This window comes from Erythrolamprus reginae, chromosome 11 (assembly GCF_031021105.1).
Source record: "Erythrolamprus reginae isolate rEryReg1 chromosome 11, rEryReg1.hap1, whole genome shotgun sequence".
NCBI lineage: Eukaryota > Metazoa > Chordata > Lepidosauria > Squamata > Dipsadidae > Erythrolamprus > Erythrolamprus reginae.
Window position 1 is genome coordinate 10,939,227 of NC_091960.1, and position 21,018 is coordinate 10,960,244.

General features: G+C 41.5%; 1 protein-coding gene across 1 annotated transcript; it reads left to right on the forward strand.

Annotated features, from left to right (window-relative positions):
- Positions 1-5,108: 5,108 nt before the first annotated feature.
- LOC139173957 (membrane-spanning 4-domains subfamily A member 4A-like) lies at positions 5,109-19,866 on the forward strand. Its single transcript, XM_070763930.1, has 7 exons — positions 5,109-5,179; positions 8,966-9,106; positions 10,968-11,084; positions 13,028-13,084; positions 15,516-15,671; positions 17,541-17,660; positions 19,440-19,866. Exons 2-7 carry the CDS (start codon positions 9,014-9,016, stop codon positions 19,518-19,520), a joined length of 624 nt encoding a protein of 207 aa, XP_070620031.1. The 5' UTR covers positions 5,109-5,179; positions 8,966-9,013; the 3' UTR covers positions 19,521-19,866.
- The last annotated feature ends 1,152 nt before the right edge of the window (positions 19,867-21,018 follow it).

Genomic DNA, 21,018 nt, shown 5'->3' on the forward strand with positions numbered 1-21,018 from the left:
ACCAGGCTCCAAAGCTCACCTGCTGCCGCATCTTTTGGAAGACATCCTTGAAATAAATCTGACTTTAGTGGGGCGTGCTTAATCTAATGCCCTGAATTGTTGGAGTATCTCCATACCATAAGCATGAATTTGGCATGGCTTATTCTCAGCCAATCCTAGCTTATTCCTTCTCTATATTGTTGTTGTTTTTTTAATCAATCATTGCACAGTCATCCAGATGCTCAGGGTTTGGCATTTTTGCCAACTTATCGAGTCCTTACCAAGGATCTGGGATGAGCAGATCAGGATGTTTGATGGTGTTACCAGATATCCGCGCAGGAGGGAAGCTGTTCCAAGTAAATGGAATGATTCCCTGATGGCAAATTTGGCAATGCCTATGGTGTTCAAATGGTGCTCCTATTATTTTGGGATTGCAACCAAGGCACCTGTTACTATTGGTACTACCCTTGCTTGCCTTCACCACAATCATTCTATTTCTATTTGTAGGTCTTTGTATTTTGATACCTTTTCCAGTTCTTTCTCTTTTGCTGTCTCCAGGCACCGCCACATCCACAATCCACAGGTTTTTATTGTCTTCCTTATAGTCTGGAGTGCTATATGGCAGGTGCCCATCTGTTTGAACTTTTAACTCCCAGAGCAATTTAACGTCTTCATTTTCTATGGGTTTAATTTTCTGTTTTTATGGTCTCACCAGTTCTTGCTTACAGGCAAAATGATATTTCTTGAAGATCTTCCAATGCATCATTGATGCTACTTTGTCATGCCGCTGCTTGTAGTCAGCTTGTGATGATGATGTTTCAGTCATTCAGCTTGTGATGACGATGATGGTTGGTTGCATGGTCAGCCAGATTATTATTATTTATTATTATTATTATTTATTAGATTTGTATGCCGCCCCTCTCCGTAGACTCGGGGCGGCTCACAGCAATGATAAAAACAATATATAATGACAAATCTAATAGTTAAACTCTAAAATAACAATAATACATTTTATAAAGTCTAAAAAACAAGGAACCCCAATATATAAAAAACATACATACAGTCATATCATACACAGAAAACTCCGTAGGCAGGGGGAGGTGTTTCAGTTCCCCCACCCTTGATGACAGAGGTGGGTTTTAAGGAGTTTACGAAAGGCAAGGAGGGTGGGGGCAGTTCTAATCTCTGGAGGGAGCTGATTCCAGAGGGCCGGAGCCACCACAGAGAAGGCTCTTCCTTTGTTTCCCTCCAACCGACATTGTTTAGTTGACGGGACCCAGAGGAGACCAACTCTGTGGGACCCAACCGGTTGCTGGGATTCGTGTGGCAGAAGGCGGTCTTGTAGATACCCTGGTTTGGTGCCATGAAGGGCTTTATAGGTGATGACCAACACTTTGAATTGTGACCGGAAACTGATCGGCAACCAGTGCAGATGTTTATAAACTGGATTTGGTATTTTTAGCTAGCTGTCCAGTCGGGACCTGGGATAGACAAAAGTTGTTGTTTTGAATGCATCATTGCCGCTTGTAAGCTGATCCCAGGAAAGGATTTTTAAAAAAAATGCTTCCTGTATTTGCTCTATTATGAAAATAAGGCTCTCCTACTATCAATTTGTTTGGCTCTTGATAGAAGCTGCATTGAAGGCATTAATCAGATTCCTATCTATCATTATACGTCTGTAAGCTACCTGCAGTCATCGGAATTGGACGGCTGTCTAAATTTTCTTAATAAATAAACTAGCATTGAAGAAGCTGTCGGTCATACTTTCACCAAACCCTAAACTGGATCTAAACACGATTTGCAAATCACAAAGGTTCAGTTTGTGCAGTGAACAGACCAGGTTGATCTTCAGAGGAGACTTTTCATAATGTTCCTTAATCTCAGGCAAATGCACAGTCACACAGCGTTTAGAACTTCATCTATCTGGTATTGTTGGAGGCTCGAACCCCAAAAAAATCTCTTTAAAAAAAACCTCTTAGCTTACCCAGTCATTTCCCCCTTCTGCTTTGCTAAAGGGGAAGTGGGAATAACATAACTGATTTTTTTTCTCCCTAAATTTTGTTAGTTAAGCATTATTGCTACTGTGTTCTTTGTCATGCAAAGACAGCCATATAACAATAAACACACACACAAAATTAATTTTTCTGAAAATTTCTTGTTCTCTGAAATGATTCGCAAACTTTTAGATCAAGAGCTGGGGGAAAAAAGGCCTGACAAGATGAAGGTACTTCTTGAAATCTCTGAAGTTGGAAAGAACTTTATAAAGTTCTCTCTGGACAACAAAATCAGAACCATTTATTTTGCAAAATGGAAGGAGGGAAGTCAGGGATGGATAGGGGAATAATATCAAGCAGAGCTCTGCAATTATTTCAATTTAATTCAGAAAAAAATGTTTTGGAATATGTAAATGGAAACTATGACTCATCTCTAATTTTTAAAGCAGCCCTGACTTTTCCTAGAATTGCATAATAATCAGGGCTGCCTTAAATGTACCACATTAACATTCTCATGCATCCCAAAGCACATTTTCTGAATCTTTCCCATAATAAGGTACTGCATGAGCCTAAAACAAGGCTTGCTTAGAACTTGAAAGAAATGGGTCACATTTACTTGGCACTTCTGAAGACCACCCGGGAACAGCCACAATAGGACTGTTGATAAAACATGGGATTGTCCTGGAAGCCTGTTCAAATTAGAGAAGCCTCAAGTGCCATCTTTAAGCTCATGTTTTCTAAACTGGAAAGCAGCAACATCTACGTTGTGTTTTTGGAACCAATGTCTGTTTTCAAAGTGCTCCTTCTTCCCTCGGGATTTGGCTTATGTCTAGCTATACATTTGGTTGGTTAATCAGTGGCTCAGTGGCTAAGTGGCTAAGATGATGAGCTTGTACAGTGGTACCACTACTTACGAACTTAATTTGTTCTGTGACCAGGTTTTTAAGTAGAAACATTTGTAAGAAGAAGCAATTTTTCCCATAGCAATCAATGTAAAAGCAAATAATGCATGCGATTGGGGAAACCCCAGGGAGGGTGGAGGCCCTGTTTCCTCCCAGGAGATTCCTAGAGAGGCCCCATGCAGGCTTCTCCCCACCTTTTCCGGCCCTGTTTGCTCCCAGAAGATTCCTAGAGAGTCCCCACGGAGGCTTCTCCCTGCCTTTTCCAGCCCTGTTTCCTCCCAGGAGATTCCTACAGAGGCCCCACAGAGGCTTCTCTCCACCTTTTCCAGCCCTGTTTGCTCCCAGAAGATTCCTAGAGAGTCCCCACGGAGGCTTCTCCCTGCCTTTTCCAGCCCTGTTTCCTCCCAGGAGATTCCTAGAGAGGCCCCACGGAGGCTTCTCCCTGCCTTTTCCGGTTACAGTTTCGGAGGCTCGGGTTTATAAGTGGAAAATGGTTTTTGAGAAGAGGTAAAAAAATCTTGAACACCCAGTTCTTATCTAGAAAAGTTTGTAAGTAGAGGCGTTCTTAGGCAGAGGTTCGAATCCCTAGCACTATGCTACGTAACAGGGTGAGCTCCCGTTACTTGTCCCAGCTTCTGCCAACCCAGCAGTTTGAAACCATGTAAAAATGTGAGTAGAAAAATATGGACCTCCTTTGGTGGAAAGGTAGCAGCGTTCTGTGCACCTTTGGCTATTGTCATGCCGGCCACATGACCATGGAGACGTCTTGGGACAGCACTGGCTCTTTGGCTTTGTAATGCCCCCTAGAGTTGGGAACAAGTAGCACACACAGGCAAGGGGTACCTTTACTTATATCTTTACTCAAGAGGAGGAAATGCTCACTTTCTGAGAAATTTGTACAGGACCACTCTGCCCGCAGACATTCAAAGGAGACCAAGCAGAAAAGTCTATTTTTAAAACAACAACAACAACAACAACAACAACAACATTCAGATCAGACAAAATTCCTTGGGATACCTTAGGTTTTTCTCCCTTTCTCTCTTCTGAAGATTTGATTTGACATTTATTTACTTATGCTTATGTATTCATATGTTTACACACGGCTAAAAAAATAAAAATTAAGGGAACTTAAACAAGACAACTATGCCGCTCCGAGTCCTCGGAGAGGAGCGGCATAGAAATCCAATAAATAAATAAATAAATTAATAAATTAATAAACATAACTCCAAGTAAATCAAACTTCTGTAACATCAAACTGTCCACTTAGGAAGACTCACTGATTGACAGTATATTTCACATGCTTTGTGCAAATGGAATAGTTGTGCAAATGAAATATTCAATGAGAAATATTTCATTCATTCAGATCTAGGATGTGTTATTTGAGTGTTCCCTTTATTTTTTTTTTGAGCAGTATATATTTGTATATTTATGCATGTATACATACATATGCATGTAATGTATGTATGCATGCATGCATGCATGCATCTATCTATCTATCTATCTATCTATCTATCTATCTATCTATCTATCTATCTATCTATCTATCTATCTATCTATCTATCTATCTACTGACAGTATATTTCACATGCTACTATCTCTCTCTCTCTCTCTCTCTCTCTCTCTCTCTCTATCTATCTATCTATCTACTGACAATATATTTCACATGCTACTATCTCTCTCTCTCTCTCTCTCTCTCTCTCTCTATCTATCTATCTATCTATCTATCTATCTATCTATCTACTGACAGTATATTTCACATGCTACTATCTCTCTCTCTCTCTCTCTCTCTCTATCTATCTATCTATCTATCTATCTATCTATCTATCTATCTATCTATCTACTGACAGTATATTTCACATGCTACTATCTCTCTGTCATCCATCCATCTACCCACCCACCCACCCACCGATCCATCCATCCATCCATCCATCCATCCATCCATCCATCCATCCATCCATCTATCTGGGTTTATATGCCACCCAAATCCCAGAGGATTCATTTTAATGCTACCAAAGTCCCCAACAAGATTCCTTGTTCTTTAGAGCAAAACAAAAGTTTGGGAGCTTTAAAAAGATGCTGAGCTGCTCCGATGTGTCTTGCAGTTGCAAAGATTATGCTGGCGCAAGCTATTCCCTTAATAGACTCTCGTCAAAGGAAGCGGAGAAGAGGAAGGGTAAGAGACCTCCTTCGAACTTGGCGTTACAGAAGAACCCGCTCTGCTCCCTAGCAGAGATCACTCGCTCGCCTGCCTTTGAGAAAGGAAGGAGCCGAAACGCCAGGCTTTGGACCAAACCCCAAAGTTAGGTGAGTTACCTCGTGTCCTTCTTGGGCTGGCGTCCAGCAACGTCGGAGGGGGGGGGGAAGGACGCAGGGTACAAAGCCAAGCGGGAGCGGGTGGGTCAACCTCAGCCGGCTAGCTCCCCTTTTCCTATTCCGAGGGGCTTTCGGGGGAGGACTTTTCACGCTTAGCCCAGCTGATCCTGTAAATCCAGCAGCTGAATCCAGGCAATGTAGTAACTTTCTGTAGTCACTGCAGTAAGTTTTTCAGATGAACGCTTTTTGCTTCCCCCCTTCTCTCCCCCCTTCGGAATCTGCGCCTTTCCAACTCCATTCGGGGTTTTTTTGGGGAGTGGGTGGGTGTTCAATAGATCCTGCGCCCCGAAAGCAGATGGATGAAATAACGGGGTTGAATTCGCCTTTGCGCCAATGGAATAGAATAGAATTCTTTATTAACCAAGTGTGATTGGATGCACAAGGAATTTGTCTTTGGTGCATAGGCTCTCAGTGTATATAAAAGAAAAGATGCATTTGTCAAGAATCATGAGGTACAGCACTTAATGATTGTCATAGGGGTCAAATAAGCAATGAAGAAACAATCAATATTAACAAAAAGCTTAGGATACAAGCAACAAGTTACAGTCATGCAGTCCTAAGTGGGAGAAAATGGATGATAGGAATGATGAGACAAAAAAATAGTAGAAATAGAAGTGCAGCATTAGTAAAAAGTTTGACAGTGTTGAGGGAATTATTTGTTCAGTAGAGTAATGTTGTTCGGGAAAAAACTGTTCTTGTGTCATAGAAACATAGAAGTCTGACGGCAGAAAAAGACCTCATGGTCCATCTAGTCTGCCCTTATACTATTTTCTGTATTTTATCTTAGGATGGATATATGTTTATCCCAGGCATGTTTAAATTCAGTTACTGTGGATTTATCTACCATGTCTGCTGGAAGTTTGTTCCAAGGATCTACTACTCTTTCAGTAAAATAATATTTTCTCATGTTGCTTTTGATCTTTTCCCCAACTAACTTCAGATTGTCTTGGTGTGCAGTGTTGTGTAGCAACGTTTTGAGGGTAGGGGTTGAAACAGTTTATGTCCAGGATGCGAGGGGTCAGTAAATATTTTCATAAAAGTCTTCGGAGCACCAATCTGTCCAGCGGTGGTGGGGTGGGGAGATGGGGTCCGGATTAAGGAGATTCAACCTCTGAACTGTTGATGTCAGAGGTGGAGAAAGTCTTGGGGAGTTGCTAAAAAGGGGGAGCAAGCTGCGTTTAATGTTTCCAATATTTTTTAAATTCCACATTCATCCATATATCAGTGCATCTACCTTTGGAAAAAAAAGGTCAATAACATACATAGTTACATAATTCTATCTAATCTCTTATATTTACTTATTTGAACCTCTATCATATCAATAAATTTGTCCGTCTGTAGTCTTCTTTTTCTTTCTCACGCCCCTCTCACTCTCTGTAACTCTTCCATCTACTTCCCTTCCCTTCTTCCCTTCCTTCCTCTCTCCCCTCCATCTCCAAACTACTTCCTCTTTCTCTCTCTAAACCTTCCCTTGAGTGGTTTCAACTCCATTAATCTTATATTAAATAGATTGATGGTATATTACTAAATAGTTATATTCTTTTTTTCTCTCTTTTACAATACTTAAAAAAACCTGTTTATAATAGTTATATTCTTTTCTTTTTCTCTTTTATAATATTTAAAAAACTGTTTATGATGGGTTTTTTAATTATTGGTATACACTTTAAAAATAATGCTACCTCCTCATTTTAATTTTGTTATCTGGGTTACTTCATTTCTTTATCACACCTAATCTTTTACTTTTGTGCTCACTTTAGTACTGTTTCTAACTATATTCATTTTCTATCCAATTATAAAACTTCATAGATGAATAGAATAGAATAGAATAGAATTTTTATTGGCCAAGTGTGATTGGACACACAAGGAATTTGTCTTGGTGCAGATGCTCTCAGCGTACATAAAATAAAATATACATTTGTCAAGAATCATGTGGTACGACACTTAATGATTGTCATAGGGGTCAAATAAGCAATGAAGAAGCAATATTAATAAAAATCTTAGGATATACGCAACAAGTTACAGTCATACAGTCAACATGGGAGGAAATGGGTGAAAGGAATGATGAGAAAAACTAGTAGAATAGAAGTGCAGATTTAGTAGAAAGTCTGACAGTGTTGAGGGAATTATTTGTTTAGTAGAGTGATGGCGTTCGGGAAAAAACTGTTCTTGTGTCTAGTTTTCTTGGTGTGCAGTGCTCTGTAGCGACGTTTTGAGGGTAGGAGTTGAAACAATTTGTGTCCAGGATGTGAAGGGTCAGTAAATATTTTCCCCGCCCTCTTTTTGACTCGTGCAGTATACAGGTCCTCAATGGAAGGCAGGTTGGCAGCAATTGTTTTTTCTGCAGTTCATCCAAACATTATAGCATTAGCAATAGCATTTAGAGTTATATACCACTTCATAGTATTTTTACAGCCCTCCCTAAGTGGTTTACAGAATCAGCATGTTGCCTCCAACAATCTGGGTCCTCATTTGACCCACCTCAGAAGGATGAAAGGCTGAGTCAACCTTTAATTATAATATTCAGACTTTTGTCTTTAAGTTTCATTGCCATTCTATTCATCTCCGCATAATCCTAGATGTTTTTAAGTATATCTTCTTCAGATGGAATCTTGGATCCTTTCCATTTTTGTGTGTATAGAATTCTTGCTGCTGTTATCACATGTACAATTAAGTATGTGTCTTTTTTAGTAAAATTGTTTGGCAAAATGCCCAACAAAAGGTCTCTGGTCTTAATTCTAGTTTTTGCTTACTTCATTTGGATATTAGTTTTTCTAATTTTTTAAAAAAGGTTTCGTCTAATCTAATTGGAATTGTTTGGAAGAGATATAGCAGCTTTGGTAATATAGACATTTTAACTGTAGCTATTCTTCCTAATAGTGAGATTGGAAGCTTGGTCCAATTTTCTAATTGTAGTTTTATTTTTGTTCATTAATGTATCATAATTATCTTCTTTGATATTGGTGCATTTAGCAGATAGGGTTATTATTTATTATTTATTTATTAATCAGATTTGTATGCCGCCCCTCTCCACAGACTCGGGGTGGCTCACAGCAATAATAATACAATGTAAACAAATCTAATATTTAAGTTAATTTAAAACCCCAATTTAGAAACCAATCATGCATACCATGCATAAATTTTATAAGCCTAGGGGGAGGGAAAGTGTTAATTCCCCCATGCCTGATGACAGAGGTGGGTTTTAAGGAGCTTACAAAAGGCTAGGAGGGTGGGGGCAACTCTGATATCTGGGGGGAGTTGGTTCCAAAGGGTCGGGGCCGCCACAGAGAAGGCGGCCCCGACTATTCCTAAGTATTCAATTATATCTACAATTTCCAGGTCTAGTTTACCAACTAAGTGTTCTTTATAGTTCAGCATCGTATTCTTAGTAATGATTTTGGTTTTAGATTTGTTGATTCTGAATCCTGCTAGAACTCCATATCTATTTAGTTTCTCCATCAATTTTGCTCCTACCTGTAAAGGGTTTTCAATAATAAAAGCAACGTCATTGGCGAAAGCTTGCAATTTAAATTCTTGTCCCTTAGTTTTAAGTCCTGTTATTTCTTTGTTATTGCGAATTTGTCTTAATAAAATTTTGATGCATAAAATAAAGAGCAAAGGTGAAAAAAGGACATCCCTGACACACTCCTTTGAAAATTTGAAAGCAATTTCTTTTCTACATTCTCTCTCTTTTCCCTTCCGTTCTATGGTCCCCAGCAGTGTTGGGTTTGCTGGCCTAAAGGAGTCGCCATTCTCACAAAGGCCAACATGGATTCTAGTCTAAACCTGGGCCCTACCGCTCAGACTGATCTTCCAGGCCCAGTGAAGAAGTTTTTTCGGGGTGAACCTCTAGCTCTGGGGGTGAGTATGGAGATAAATGGAATGATGGTCTTTTCATTTTGGAAATATCCCCTGGTCTCCTATTCTGTTGCAATAAGACCATGAAGATTCTTTGTTATGTACATGTGGAAATTCTTCATTTGTTTTATTGGCCAAGGGTGGTGCAGTGGCCTAGAGGTGGAGCGCTCACCTTACAATCAGGAGGCTGTGAGTTCAATCCTAGCTAGAGGCAGGTCTTTCTCTCTCTGGCCACAGTGAGAATATATTTGCTGAACAAAACTCCGCATTGGCACCTGGTCATTTAAAAACACTGTTAGATGCATTCAGTTGCCCAGACTACACCCTGCAGGGGATTATGGGATTGTTAAATGATGACCTCCGTCCTCTTAAGGGAAGTTGGTCTTGAGGGCTGAAGTATGAGTCCTAGGGCATGGGGGGGGGGGTCTTTCCTTAATTTTTATCTTCCTTTTTCAAAATCTTAAATATAGATATTGGTATAGGTATAGGTGTTGTGGTTAGCTCTGGCCCAGCTCCTGCCCCAAGGAATGTGGAGGTGGAGGTGGAGGTGGGGGAGACATCCACATGCCGCAGGCCTGTTTTGCTCCCGATGGAATCTGCTGATGAAGCCTCCTCTGACCAAGGCAGCATGAGTGACAGGGAAGAGGGGAGTTTGGCAGACAGCCCAGGAGGAGATCAATCATCTGTATCATCCTTGGATTCTGAACAAGAATTAATGACACATCCACGCATGCATAGAGTGATGCATAGGAGACAACAACTGAAGGATTATTACAAGAGAAAATGAGGCCACCTGTGGTTGGGTGGGGCTCCAGTAATTAGGGCTGCTGGCTGCTATAAATGGCAGCGTGTGGGTTTGGCCGTTGTGAAAGAGTATCTGATCGCAGTTCGTCAGGAATCGTGTGTTGCTGTTTTCTGGACTTTGTTGATTTTTTACGCCTTTGAAACCAAAGCAGAGCAACGTGTGTGTGTGTGTGTGTGTGTGTGTGTGTGTGTCACTTCGTTGGAAGAAGAAGGGGTGTGACGTTTCTTCACAGCTGCTAGGTAAGTACTTAATGACTGCTTAAGGGAAATTGTACAGACTACCCGGTTGTTTTGGGAAGAGTGCTCTTTGCAATACAAAAAGAGTGCTTAGTTTATTTTGAATTTTGTGATAAAGAACATTGTTTTGAATTTTCAAACGTGTGTGTGTCTGCAATTTGTACCGTTGAATTTTCGGGAGGCTCCTATCAGAGACCCGGGCAGAACTTATAGGTATAGGTATAGGTATAGATATAGATATAGATATAGATAGAGATAGAGATAGATAGAGATATAGAGATATAGAGATATAGAAATATAGAGATATAGAGAGATACCTATATCTATCTATATCTATATCTATATCGTTATCAGCAACATATGTTACACTTATCTATAACATATGTTGCTGATAATGAAAAGGAAGGGAGACTACTATAAATCTATTTCAGGCTTATTTGCCTTCATCAGGTATTTGAACCTGGGATTTGAACCTGGGGCATCTGCCTTGTAAGGCAAACACCTTAGCCATTAGACTACAGGCTCATCTCCTTCACCAGCTTCTACCAACATGTATACAGTGGCATCCCTACTTAAGAACTTGACCAGGTTCTTAAGTAGAAAGGTTTGTAATTAGAAACATTTTTTCCATATGAATCAATGTAAAAGCAAATAATTAGGAAAGAAATAAAAGCTCGGAATTTGGGTGAGAGGATGAGGAGGAAGAGGAGGAGGAGGACAGTCGTTGCAGAAGGAAGAAGGAGAGATGAGGGGAATCGAAAAAATCCAAAGCTGACCATCACTGAAATTGTGATTTCTTTTTTTTTTCCCTCTCTCTTTTCAGATCACACAGATATTCATAGGAATCACAGGAATTATTTTGGGGATCCTGCTCAATGTAACCGATGATTTTCTCTTTTTGTATATTATTATACAGACGCCTTATTGGAGTGGAATCTTGGTAATTTTACAGAATGGTGTATTAAAACAGATCAACAGCACAACTAGGGATCCCGGTGCATATCCTAAGCAGCCTGAAGGCAAACTGGCCTTAGGTGAAAGGTTCTATAGTTTAGCAGCTTGGCTAGTTTCATTTTGTGGCTTATGTCTAGTCTCCCGTCAACTAAACAATGTCGTTTGGTGGGACCCAGGGGAAGAGCCTTCTCTGTGGCGGCCCCGACCCTTTGGAACCAACTCCCCCCAGATATCAGAGTTGCCCCCACCCTCCTAGCCTTTCGTAAGCTCCTTAAAACCCACCTCTGTCATCAGGCATGGGGGAATTGACATGTTCCCTCCCCCTAGGCTTATAAAATTTATGCATGGTACGCTAGTATGTATGATTGGTTTTAATTTGTGGTGTTTTTTAACTTAAATATTAGATTTGTTTTACATTGTATTGTTATTGCTGTGAGCCACCCCGAGTCTGCGGAGAGGGGCGGCATACAAATCTGATTAAACTTAAACTTAAACTCCAAGTTTCAGAAAAATTCTAGAAAACCACTGAACTAAGAGATTGCAAACATTAACGCAGGTAACTACATTGGCTCTCTTTCCTCATTCCCAACTCATTCAGCGGTCATTGCAAATTACAATATGGAGGGACGGCAGACGGTGGACGGACCAATTTTCAAACATTTGGCCATCATAGTCACTCCAAGGTCCCATGATCATGATTCAATTGTTTGGCACCTGGTGTGCATTTTATAATGGCTGTAGCATCATGTAGTCCTGAGATCACCTATTGCACAATCAGCTTCTCACATGTTAAGTTAATGGGGAAGCCGACGGGAGATCAAAAGTCACATTCTTGTGAATTTGTGCTTCAGGTGACATATTAAATTTATTTATTTATTGGATTTGTATGCCGCCCCTCTCCGCAGACTCGGGGTGGCTAACAACAGTGATAAAAAACAGCATGTAACAATCCAATACTAAACAACTAAAAAAACCTTATTATAAAACCAAACATACATACAAACATACCATGCATAAATTGTAAGGCCTTGGGGGAAAGAATATCTCAGTTCCCCCATGCCTGACAGCAGAAGTGGGTTTTAAGAAGCTTACGAAAGGCGAGGAGGGTGGGGGCAATTCTAATTTCTGGCGGGAGTTGGTTCCAAAGGGCCGGGACCGCCACAGAGAAGGCTCTTCCCCTGGGTCCTGCCAAACGACATTGTTTAGTTGATGGGACAAGGAGAAGGCCCACTCTGTGGGACCTAAGTGGTCGCTGGGATTCGTGCAGCAGAAGGTGGTCCCTGAGATAATCTGGTCCGGTGCCATGAACCATTGTAAATGATTTCTTTCATTACTGCACTACTGTATAAGTCAGCACAGTCATGTCACATAGCACTTAATAACTGCACCAAGTTGCCCATCTCAATTTTGGTGGGTGAGGACTGCCCCTATAAGCATTGTGAATATCAGTTCCCATTCATGACTCGGGGCGGCTCACAACAGTAATAGAAAAAACATTGTAGAATACAAATCTAACAATTAAAACTAAAAACCCATAATTTAAAAAACATGCACACAATATACCATACATAAACAATATAGGCCTGGGGAAGTTATATCAGTTCCCCCATGCCTGACGACAGAGGTGGGTTTTAAGGAGTTTACAAAAGGCAAGGAGGGTGGGGGAGGGGAGCTGGTTCCAGAGGGTCGGGGCCACCACAGAGAAGGCTCTTCCCCTGGGACCCGCCAAACAACATTGTTTAGTCAATGGGACCCGGAGAAGGCCAACTCTGTGAGACCTAATCGGTCACTGGGATTCGTGCAGCAGAAGGCGGTCCCGGAGATATTCTGGTCCGATGCCATGAAGGGCTTTATAGGTCATAACCTATAACTATGTTGTTCTCTGGAGATAGAGCCGTAGTGGTTCACTTGCTTTTCCTTCTCTTCCAGTACATCATCTCTGGATCCGTAGCTGTGGCAGCTGCTCGGAATCCCAAGATCCCACTGGTAAATAACCCATTTGACATAAGTTAATGGCTTAATTGGAAACACTCCATTTCTGGAATCCTGGCCCTGATCTCTACCTTCTTCAGGAAAGGTTGAAAAAGCCTCTCATCTGAAGCTTTGGGCTGCTCTAACCCACTGGGTGGCCAAACAGAAGCTTGGTGGATTCCTGATGTTTCTGGATCACTAACATCAATTGGAGCTTCATGATCATTATGGCTTGTTGTTTAAGAGCCTTTCCATTCCAAATTCTGGTATTTTTTTAAAAAAAATATTTTTATTTTAATAATGAACAAACAAAACATACAGACAATCTTTCAGATATTAAAAAAACACAAAATGAATTAGCTTAATACTTTACAATTCTGTTTCCATTGATTCATTCTTTTTCTTAAGCGTTAGTTCAATTCTTTTTTCTTTTCTATCCAACTATATAATTTCCCCCAAACTGTGTCTTTATTTTGTTTATTCTGTAATGTGTATGTTAATTTGCTTAATTTAGCACAATCTAGCATTTTCCTAATCACTATTTCTTCATTTGGTATACTTTCCTTTTTTCCAAGTTTGTGCAAACACCAACCTTGCAGATGTTAATATATGTGTTATCAAATAGTAATCTATGCTGTCCTCTAATTATTCCCTAAAGGTACATTTCTGGTTTCATTTCCAATTGATATTTAACATTTCTTTCCACCAGTTTTGAATCCTAGACCAAAATATTTCTGCTTCTGGAGATAACCACCAAATATGATAATATGTACCTATGGCAGTTTGCATTACCAGCACTTATTACTTATGTTTGGATGAATTTTGGCTAAACTGTGCTGGAGCATAATGCCACTGACAAAACATCTTATGTAAATTTTCTTTATACGATACCGACAAAATTCTTGTCTCGAGTTCCCTTTTTGAAACCTCCAGGTGTTTTGTGGGTCCTTTTATGCCAGTTTTGGCAAAGGGGTTGTTTGTCTCAAACTCTGATTGAATATTCTGATGGGATGAGGCTGTAAGGACTTGCCTCTCCTCCTTCCTCAAGAAAGGAGAACTCTTCAAACAGGCATTATTTCAAAAGGAACTTTTTTTGCGAGAAAGTGATAGCAAGGAAAGCCAGGCAGGATCTGAAGTTCTCGCTAAAAAAACGTTAGATTAAACGTTGCAGATAACCCCTCCCCTATGTTCAGTCAGAGACAAGCACATCAGGCCAGCGTTCCCCGTAAGCTGCGCCCGTGCGCAGGCACGCGCCCCCAAATACCCCCCCGCGCACCCTTTTCCACAGGCGCGCAGCGGTGGCAGCGCCTTCTCCTCCTTATCCTCATCTGCACTCCTGGCAAGAGGGATGGAATTGGCCAGCACGTGGCCGCCCCACTCTTTGGGAGGGCGGGGATGGAACAGAGGGGCAGCTGCGATGGGGCTGGCTCAGCAAAAGTGCTCCCAACGAAGGGGCTGTGAGAGGGTTTTCTCCATGCGCTTCAGTAATGCCCGCCCGGCCCCTCTCGCAGCCTCCTCGCTGAGAGCGCTTTCATCCCGGACTTTCAGCAAGGGGGCTGTAGTAGAGGCAGGGCAGGCATTCCCGAAGCGCTCGGAGAAAGCGCTCTCGCAGCCCCCTCCCTGACAGAGAGAGAGAGAGGGAGAGAGAAAGTAAGTGAGAAAGAGAGAGAGAAACGGGGGGAGAGAGATAGCAAGAGAGAGAACAAGAGAAAGAAAGAAAGAGAGATAGAAAGAGTGAGAGAAAGAGAGAGAAAGCAATAGAGAGAAAGAAAACAAGAGAGAAAGAGAGATAGAAAGAGAGGGAGAGCAAAAGTGAGAAAAAAGAGAGAGAGCAAGAGGGGGAGAGAGAAAAAGAGAGAAATGACTCTTGATTTAAAGCATATGGTAAAAAGCACCCAAATAATAACAGAGAAAAAAACCCCCAGCTGTTTGTGTGTGCGTGTGTGTGTGTGTGTGTGAACTCTTGAACCATTTCCAATAGCTCACCTGTTATTGGAAATGGTTCAAGAGTTCACATACAAACACACACACACCACACACACAAGGGGGGGGGAGACAGGGATGGAAAAAGAGGAGAAGATAGTAATAACAGTAATAGATTTTGGTTTTGTTTTATTATTAATTTCTTTTAATAAAAAAGGGAATTTTTCCTTGTTTGTTTATTTATTTATTTACTTACTTATTTACTTATTTACTTATTTATACTTCTATGCTGCCCAGTCCCAAAGGGACTGCCGCTCAGACATTATACCTTTCCGCCCACACTGAAAAAAAATTAGAGGGAACATTGCATCAGGCCCATGGGCCTTAAGTTTGACCTCCCTGGTACAGAGAGTAAAAGTCTCACCTTTTCAGTCTAAAGCAAATTCAGAATTCAAAACTAGCTGTATCTCTTGGCCCGCGTGCCTGTTTTTATATGTTTATTAATTTATTTTATCCCTCCTAGGTGAAAGGCACGCTGGCAATGAATGTGATAAGTGCTGTAACAGCTGGTATTGGTATCATAGTCTTGAGTATCACAATCGCACATTGTGTATATCGTTTCATGTACTACTGCGATCATCCTGGAAACGAACATTTTGAAGAGTGTCTTGAAACTACTGTAAGTCTGTGAGACTGCGACCTTTCAGAATTTCATCTAAAATCTTGGGTTCAGTAGGACAGAGAAGGCAAATGGTGACCTCTAGCTGGACATGCAAATCTCTGGAGGACAGGGTGGGGTCAAAAATATATCTCAGAGTTTTTTAACCATGGAATCAAGGGGCAGAAATGTTGTCTTGGGGTTTCAAGAGTTTGGCCCGCTCTAATTTTCTTTCTCCCAATCTTTTTTTCCAAACAGCTTCAAGAGTAGGGTGTTCAAGGCATGGCCAAGAATTAAAATAGTAGCTGTATCAGGGCAGCCAAAGTTCTGCCCAGTTTTTATGTGGGACATAACAAAGTCTCGTCAGAGATTTAATTGCACTGTTGTGTCTGGCATTTCTTTTCTCTTTTTTTGACCAAATGTTACCTTTTTTTGTTCCGCAAAAGTGTGGTTTGCAGTTTTTGTTGTGTGGACTGTGAGCAAACTAGATGGTTGGAACTGGGTCCCATCTTGACTAGGTCCTAGCTATGCTACCCAGGAGGCATTAGTCAGCTCCATCAGGAAGAACTAGTAATGGGCTGCTGCCCCCATGGGGTGGGGTGGGGGAACGCAGCGGCGGTAGTACGTTTATCCACTATTGATTGAATACTTAATAGGTTTTTTTATTGTTCTTTCTTCTCTAGACTTCAATATGATCCTTGATTACTTTTAAAATAGGAAATAATTAAATAGTATGTTTTTACCCTGGAAGTGAATTTTTATAGCAATTAAAGAAAATTGAGCTACCTGCCTAATCTGTTATCATACCGAATCTCGCGGGTTCAGTATAAAACCTTAAAATGTGACTGTGCTGTTCAACAAATAATGCTGTCTATCACTTGTCCTTTTTGTGTCTATTCAAATAATGTGACTTAATCAACTGAAAAAGAGTCTAGGCACCTATTTGAAAATTTATGTTGGTTGGTAAGCCACTCCCACCCAGTCACATGACCTTTAAGTCACCCCCGGTCACATGATTGTCAAGCCACTCCCACCTGGTCAAATGACGATCAAGCCACACCCACAAAATAAGTCATGTCCACAGTGTGGCAGTAAAAAGTCTGGCAGTCCATCACTGGGTAGAACAGACTAGGAAATCATCTCTGTAGGAAAGCTGCTACTAATTTTATTGAAATGCCTGTAATAATAGAATCTTGCAACATTGATTGGGCTGTCCTCCCCTTCCCAATTCTTATACGACACTCAGTTAGGAGGGTGTTGGCCTGAGATCCTTAAAAAACGTTATCTCACTGCTCTCAACTTAAAAAAAACCCAACAACTCCAAAACGCCATCTTCCTTTTTGGCCAGGCAAGACGAAGCCTATATACCAGTGATGGCAAACCTTTTTTTCTTTGGGTGCCGAAAGAGAATGAGTGCACGCCCACACCCATAAACAAATGCCTGGGGAGGACCAAAACAGCTTCCTCTGCCGCCCAGAGGCCCTTTGGAGCCCAGAAAAGCCTGTTTCCCAATTTCTGCTGGGCCCAGTAGCCTCATGTTTCGCCCTCCCCAGGCTCCAAAGACTTCCCTGGATCTGGGAAAGGCTAAAAGCGGCAACCCCCATCCCCCCAAAGGCTCACTGGAAGCAAAAAACACCCTCCCAGAGTCTATGTGCAAACCAAAAATCAGATGGCCAGCGCACACATGCACCTTGGAGCTGAGCTAGGGCAACGGCTCGCATGCCAGCAGATATGGCTCTGCGTGCCCCCTGTGGCACCTGTGCCATAGGTTCACCATCACTGCTATATACAGTATCTAATCCAGGCCTTCCTTTAGAATTGGAAATAAATATGCCTCTCTATATATATATACATAAAAATGAATCTGTTTCTTTTCTACTTCATTGATAGCATATAATGGAAGCAATTTTGGCTATTCTTCTTGTGTTCACCATCGTGGAGTTTTTCATCGCCATCTCTCTCTCGTCTTTTGGCTGCAAGATGCTTTGCCGAAATACCTTCACAGAAACGGTAAGATTCCAAAGGAAGGAGGTTAGTTAATCCAAGGAAACAGATTTGGAAACATGGCTGACCAAGAAACTTAGATTCTAGTTCATACGTTGTACTGAGTGCGCTATAAAAGAAATGTTTAATGTGTTTAATAATAATAATAATAATAATAATAATAATAATAACAACAACAACAACAACAACAACAACAACAACAACAACATGTGGTGAGACCACATTTGGAATCCTGTGTTCACTTCTGGAGACCTCACCTACAAAAAGATATTGATAAAATTGAATGGGTCCAAAGACGGGCTACAAAAATGGTGGAAGGTCTTAAGCCTAAAACTTATCAGGAAAGACTTAATGAACTCAATCTGTATAGTCTGCATAGACAGAAGGGAAAGGGGGGACATGATCAAACATTTAAATATGTTAAAGGGTTAAATAAGGTTCAGGAGGGAAGTGTTTTTAATAAGAAAGTGAACACAAGAACAAGGGGGCACAATCTGAGGTTAGTTGGGGGAAAGATCAGAAGCAACGTAAAAAAATATCATTTTACTGAAAGAGTAGTGGAGCTTGGAACAAACCTCCAGCAGACGTGATTGGTAAATCCACAGTGACTGAATTTAAACATGCCTGGGATCCATCATAGATCCATCCTAAGATAAAACACAGGAAATACTATAAGGGCAGACTAGATGGACCCTGAGGTCTTTTTCTTCCGTCAATCTTCTATGTTTCTATGTTTCTAACAACAACACAATAGGTACCACCTAATCTACACATGGTCCAGGCAACACTTAATATAGAATCCCTGAAATATGTGAAAGCATATAAAGCATTTCTTTCTGGGACTTAGGGGGCAGCATCAGCCATGCAAAACCAGAAAAGGATGCAGCTGCTTTAAAGAGAGGCAGCAATGTCTTTCTTTCTTTCTTTCTTTCTTTCTTTCTTTTTTTCTTTCTTTCTTTCTTTCTTTATTTCTTTATTTATTATTTAGATTTGTATGCCGCCCCTCTCCGCGGATTCGGGGCGGCTCACAGCAAAATATAACAATCGTAACAAATCCAAATAAATTTAAAATATTTTAAAAAGTTTAAAAAGAACCCCATTTACTAACAAGCACACACACAAACATACCATGCATAAATTGTACATGCCCGGGGGAGGTGTTTCTGTTCCCCCATGCCTGACGGCAAAGGTGGGTTTTAAGAAGTTTACAGAAGGCAGGGAGAGTAGGGGCAGTTCTAATCTCTGGGGGGAGTTGGTTCCAGAGAGTCGGGGCCGCCACAGAGAAGGCTCTTCCCCTGGGGCCCGCCAACTGACATTGTTTAGTTGACGGGACCCGGAGAATGCCCACTCTGTGGGACATAATCGGTCGTTGGGATTCGTACGGCAGAAGGCGGTCTCGGAGATATTCTGGTCCAGTGCCATGAAGGGCTTTAAAGGTCATAACCAACTCTTTGAATTGTGACCGGAAATTGATCGGCAGCCAATGCAGACTGCGGAGTGATGGCGAAACATGGGCATACTTAGGTAAGCCCATGACTGCTCTCGCAGCTGCATTCTGCACGATCTGAAGTTTCCGAACACTTTTCAAAGGTAGCACCATGTAGAGAGCATTACAGTAGTCGAACTTTATGCTCCAGTGAGAATCCAGATTCCTCTTGGGAATGGAATCAGAAATGACAGAAGCATTCAACAGGAAGTTGGTAGGCTGAGAATTTCTATTCTGAGCTACAAAATGAGAAATGCATGCAAACAAGTGGCTTAAAATCTCATTATATGTTTCTTTAGGTCGTGGTCATTTATCAGAACGAGGCTCCTGCCGGCACTGAACATCCACCCATTGACTGCAAACAGCCAGAATTCCCATGAGTTTCTTTCCCTCCATGGCAGCTATTCCGGAGTGTATTGGCTCTTGCAAAATTAAAGCCTTAAGCTTTTTAAGGAATTACATGGAACTTTTTACTCAGGGGAACATAAAAATATTTAATGGACTAAGCAAGGCACCATGTAAAAAAGGCCTTGAGGAAGTAAATGTTCTTTGTTGCTGGTTATAATATTTCTGCATGTGAAGGTTGCCACCTCTTGCAAGTTAAGATTTTTTTGCCTCTTCTTCCAAACTATTTTCACCTTACAAACCCAAGCCGCCGCTGCCAGCGAAGCACCCATTTTTGCGCTGCTGGGATTCCCCTGAAGCTCCCCTCCATGGGAAACACCACCTCCAGACTTCCGTGTTTTTGCGATGCTGCAGGGGAATCCCAGCAACGCAAAAATGGGTGCTTTGCTGACAACGGAAGTCCGGAGGTGGGGTTTCCCAGCGAGGGGAGCCTCAGTGAAATTGCAGCATCACAAAAACACGGAAGTCCGTAGGTGAGATTTCGAGGACTTCCATGTTTTTGCAATGCTGCAATTTCACTGAGGCTCCCCTCGCTGGAAACCCCACCTCCGGAATTCCATTGCCAGCGAAGCACCCGTTTTAGCGCTGCTGGGATACCCCTGCTGGGATTCCCCTGCAGCATCACAAAAACACGGACGTGGGGTTTCCCATGGAGGGGAGCCTCAGGGGAATCCCAGCAGTGCAAAAACGGGTGCTTCAGCTGGAAAAAGGTGAGTTTTGGGCTTGCACGCATTAATCGCTTTTCCATTGATTCCTATGGGAAACATTGTTTCGTCTTACAAACTTTTCACCTTACAAACCTCATCCCGGAACCAATTAAGTTCGCAAGACGAGGTATCACTGTATATATTTTAGTTTTCCTTCTAGCATTTCCTTCTAGCATCTCAAAACTATCATACACTACTATTGCATCCACCACTGCAACCACCCACAAACCACTAAGCACTAAACCACTAACACAAACCACCAACCACTATAACAAACCACTCACTACAAGCCACCCAGCACAAACCATTCTATAACAAACCGCACCCGTGCAAGGGTGTTACTCTTTATATATAGGTTACAGCCAACCAGGTCGCAGCACATTTAGCAAACCCATGATTACATACTGATTATGGCTTACATCAGCCTTCCCTATGGTTACAAAGCATTTACTTGCATTGTAATATTACCTCCAGGAATAAACTTATTTCTGTCAAATTCCATAGCAATAAAGAGGGTTGTGCGATGTGCGTGTTTGTGTGCACCTCATTCTTTGGGATACTCTGTTATCTCTCATTTAACTGGCCCTTGTGCTTTGCAGCAAAGGATAGTTTGAAAGGTACAAACAGCTATCTAGATGTTGCAAAGTTCAAGGCTTGCGCAAGCAATCAATAGAAGCCAAAGTGTGACTTGGAAGAAGGCGAGGAAGACCATCGCCTTCAGAACTTGACTCCCTATACACAGGAGCATTCTACCTCCAGACATTCG

Excerpts from the sequence above, each read along its gene's own strand:
- LOC139173957 (XM_070763930.1), top strand. The coding sequence starts at position 9,014 with ATGGATTCTAGTCTAAACCTGGGCCCTACCGCTCAGACTGATCTTCCA. Across the intron at positions 11,085-13,027 it reads CTTATTGGAGTGGAATCTTG|TACATCATCTCTGGATCCGT; the intron begins GTAATTTTACAG and ends CTTCTCTTCCAG. Across the intron at positions 13,085-15,515 it reads GGAATCCCAAGATCCCACTG|GTGAAAGGCACGCTGGCAAT; the intron begins GTAAATAACCCA and ends TATCCCTCCTAG.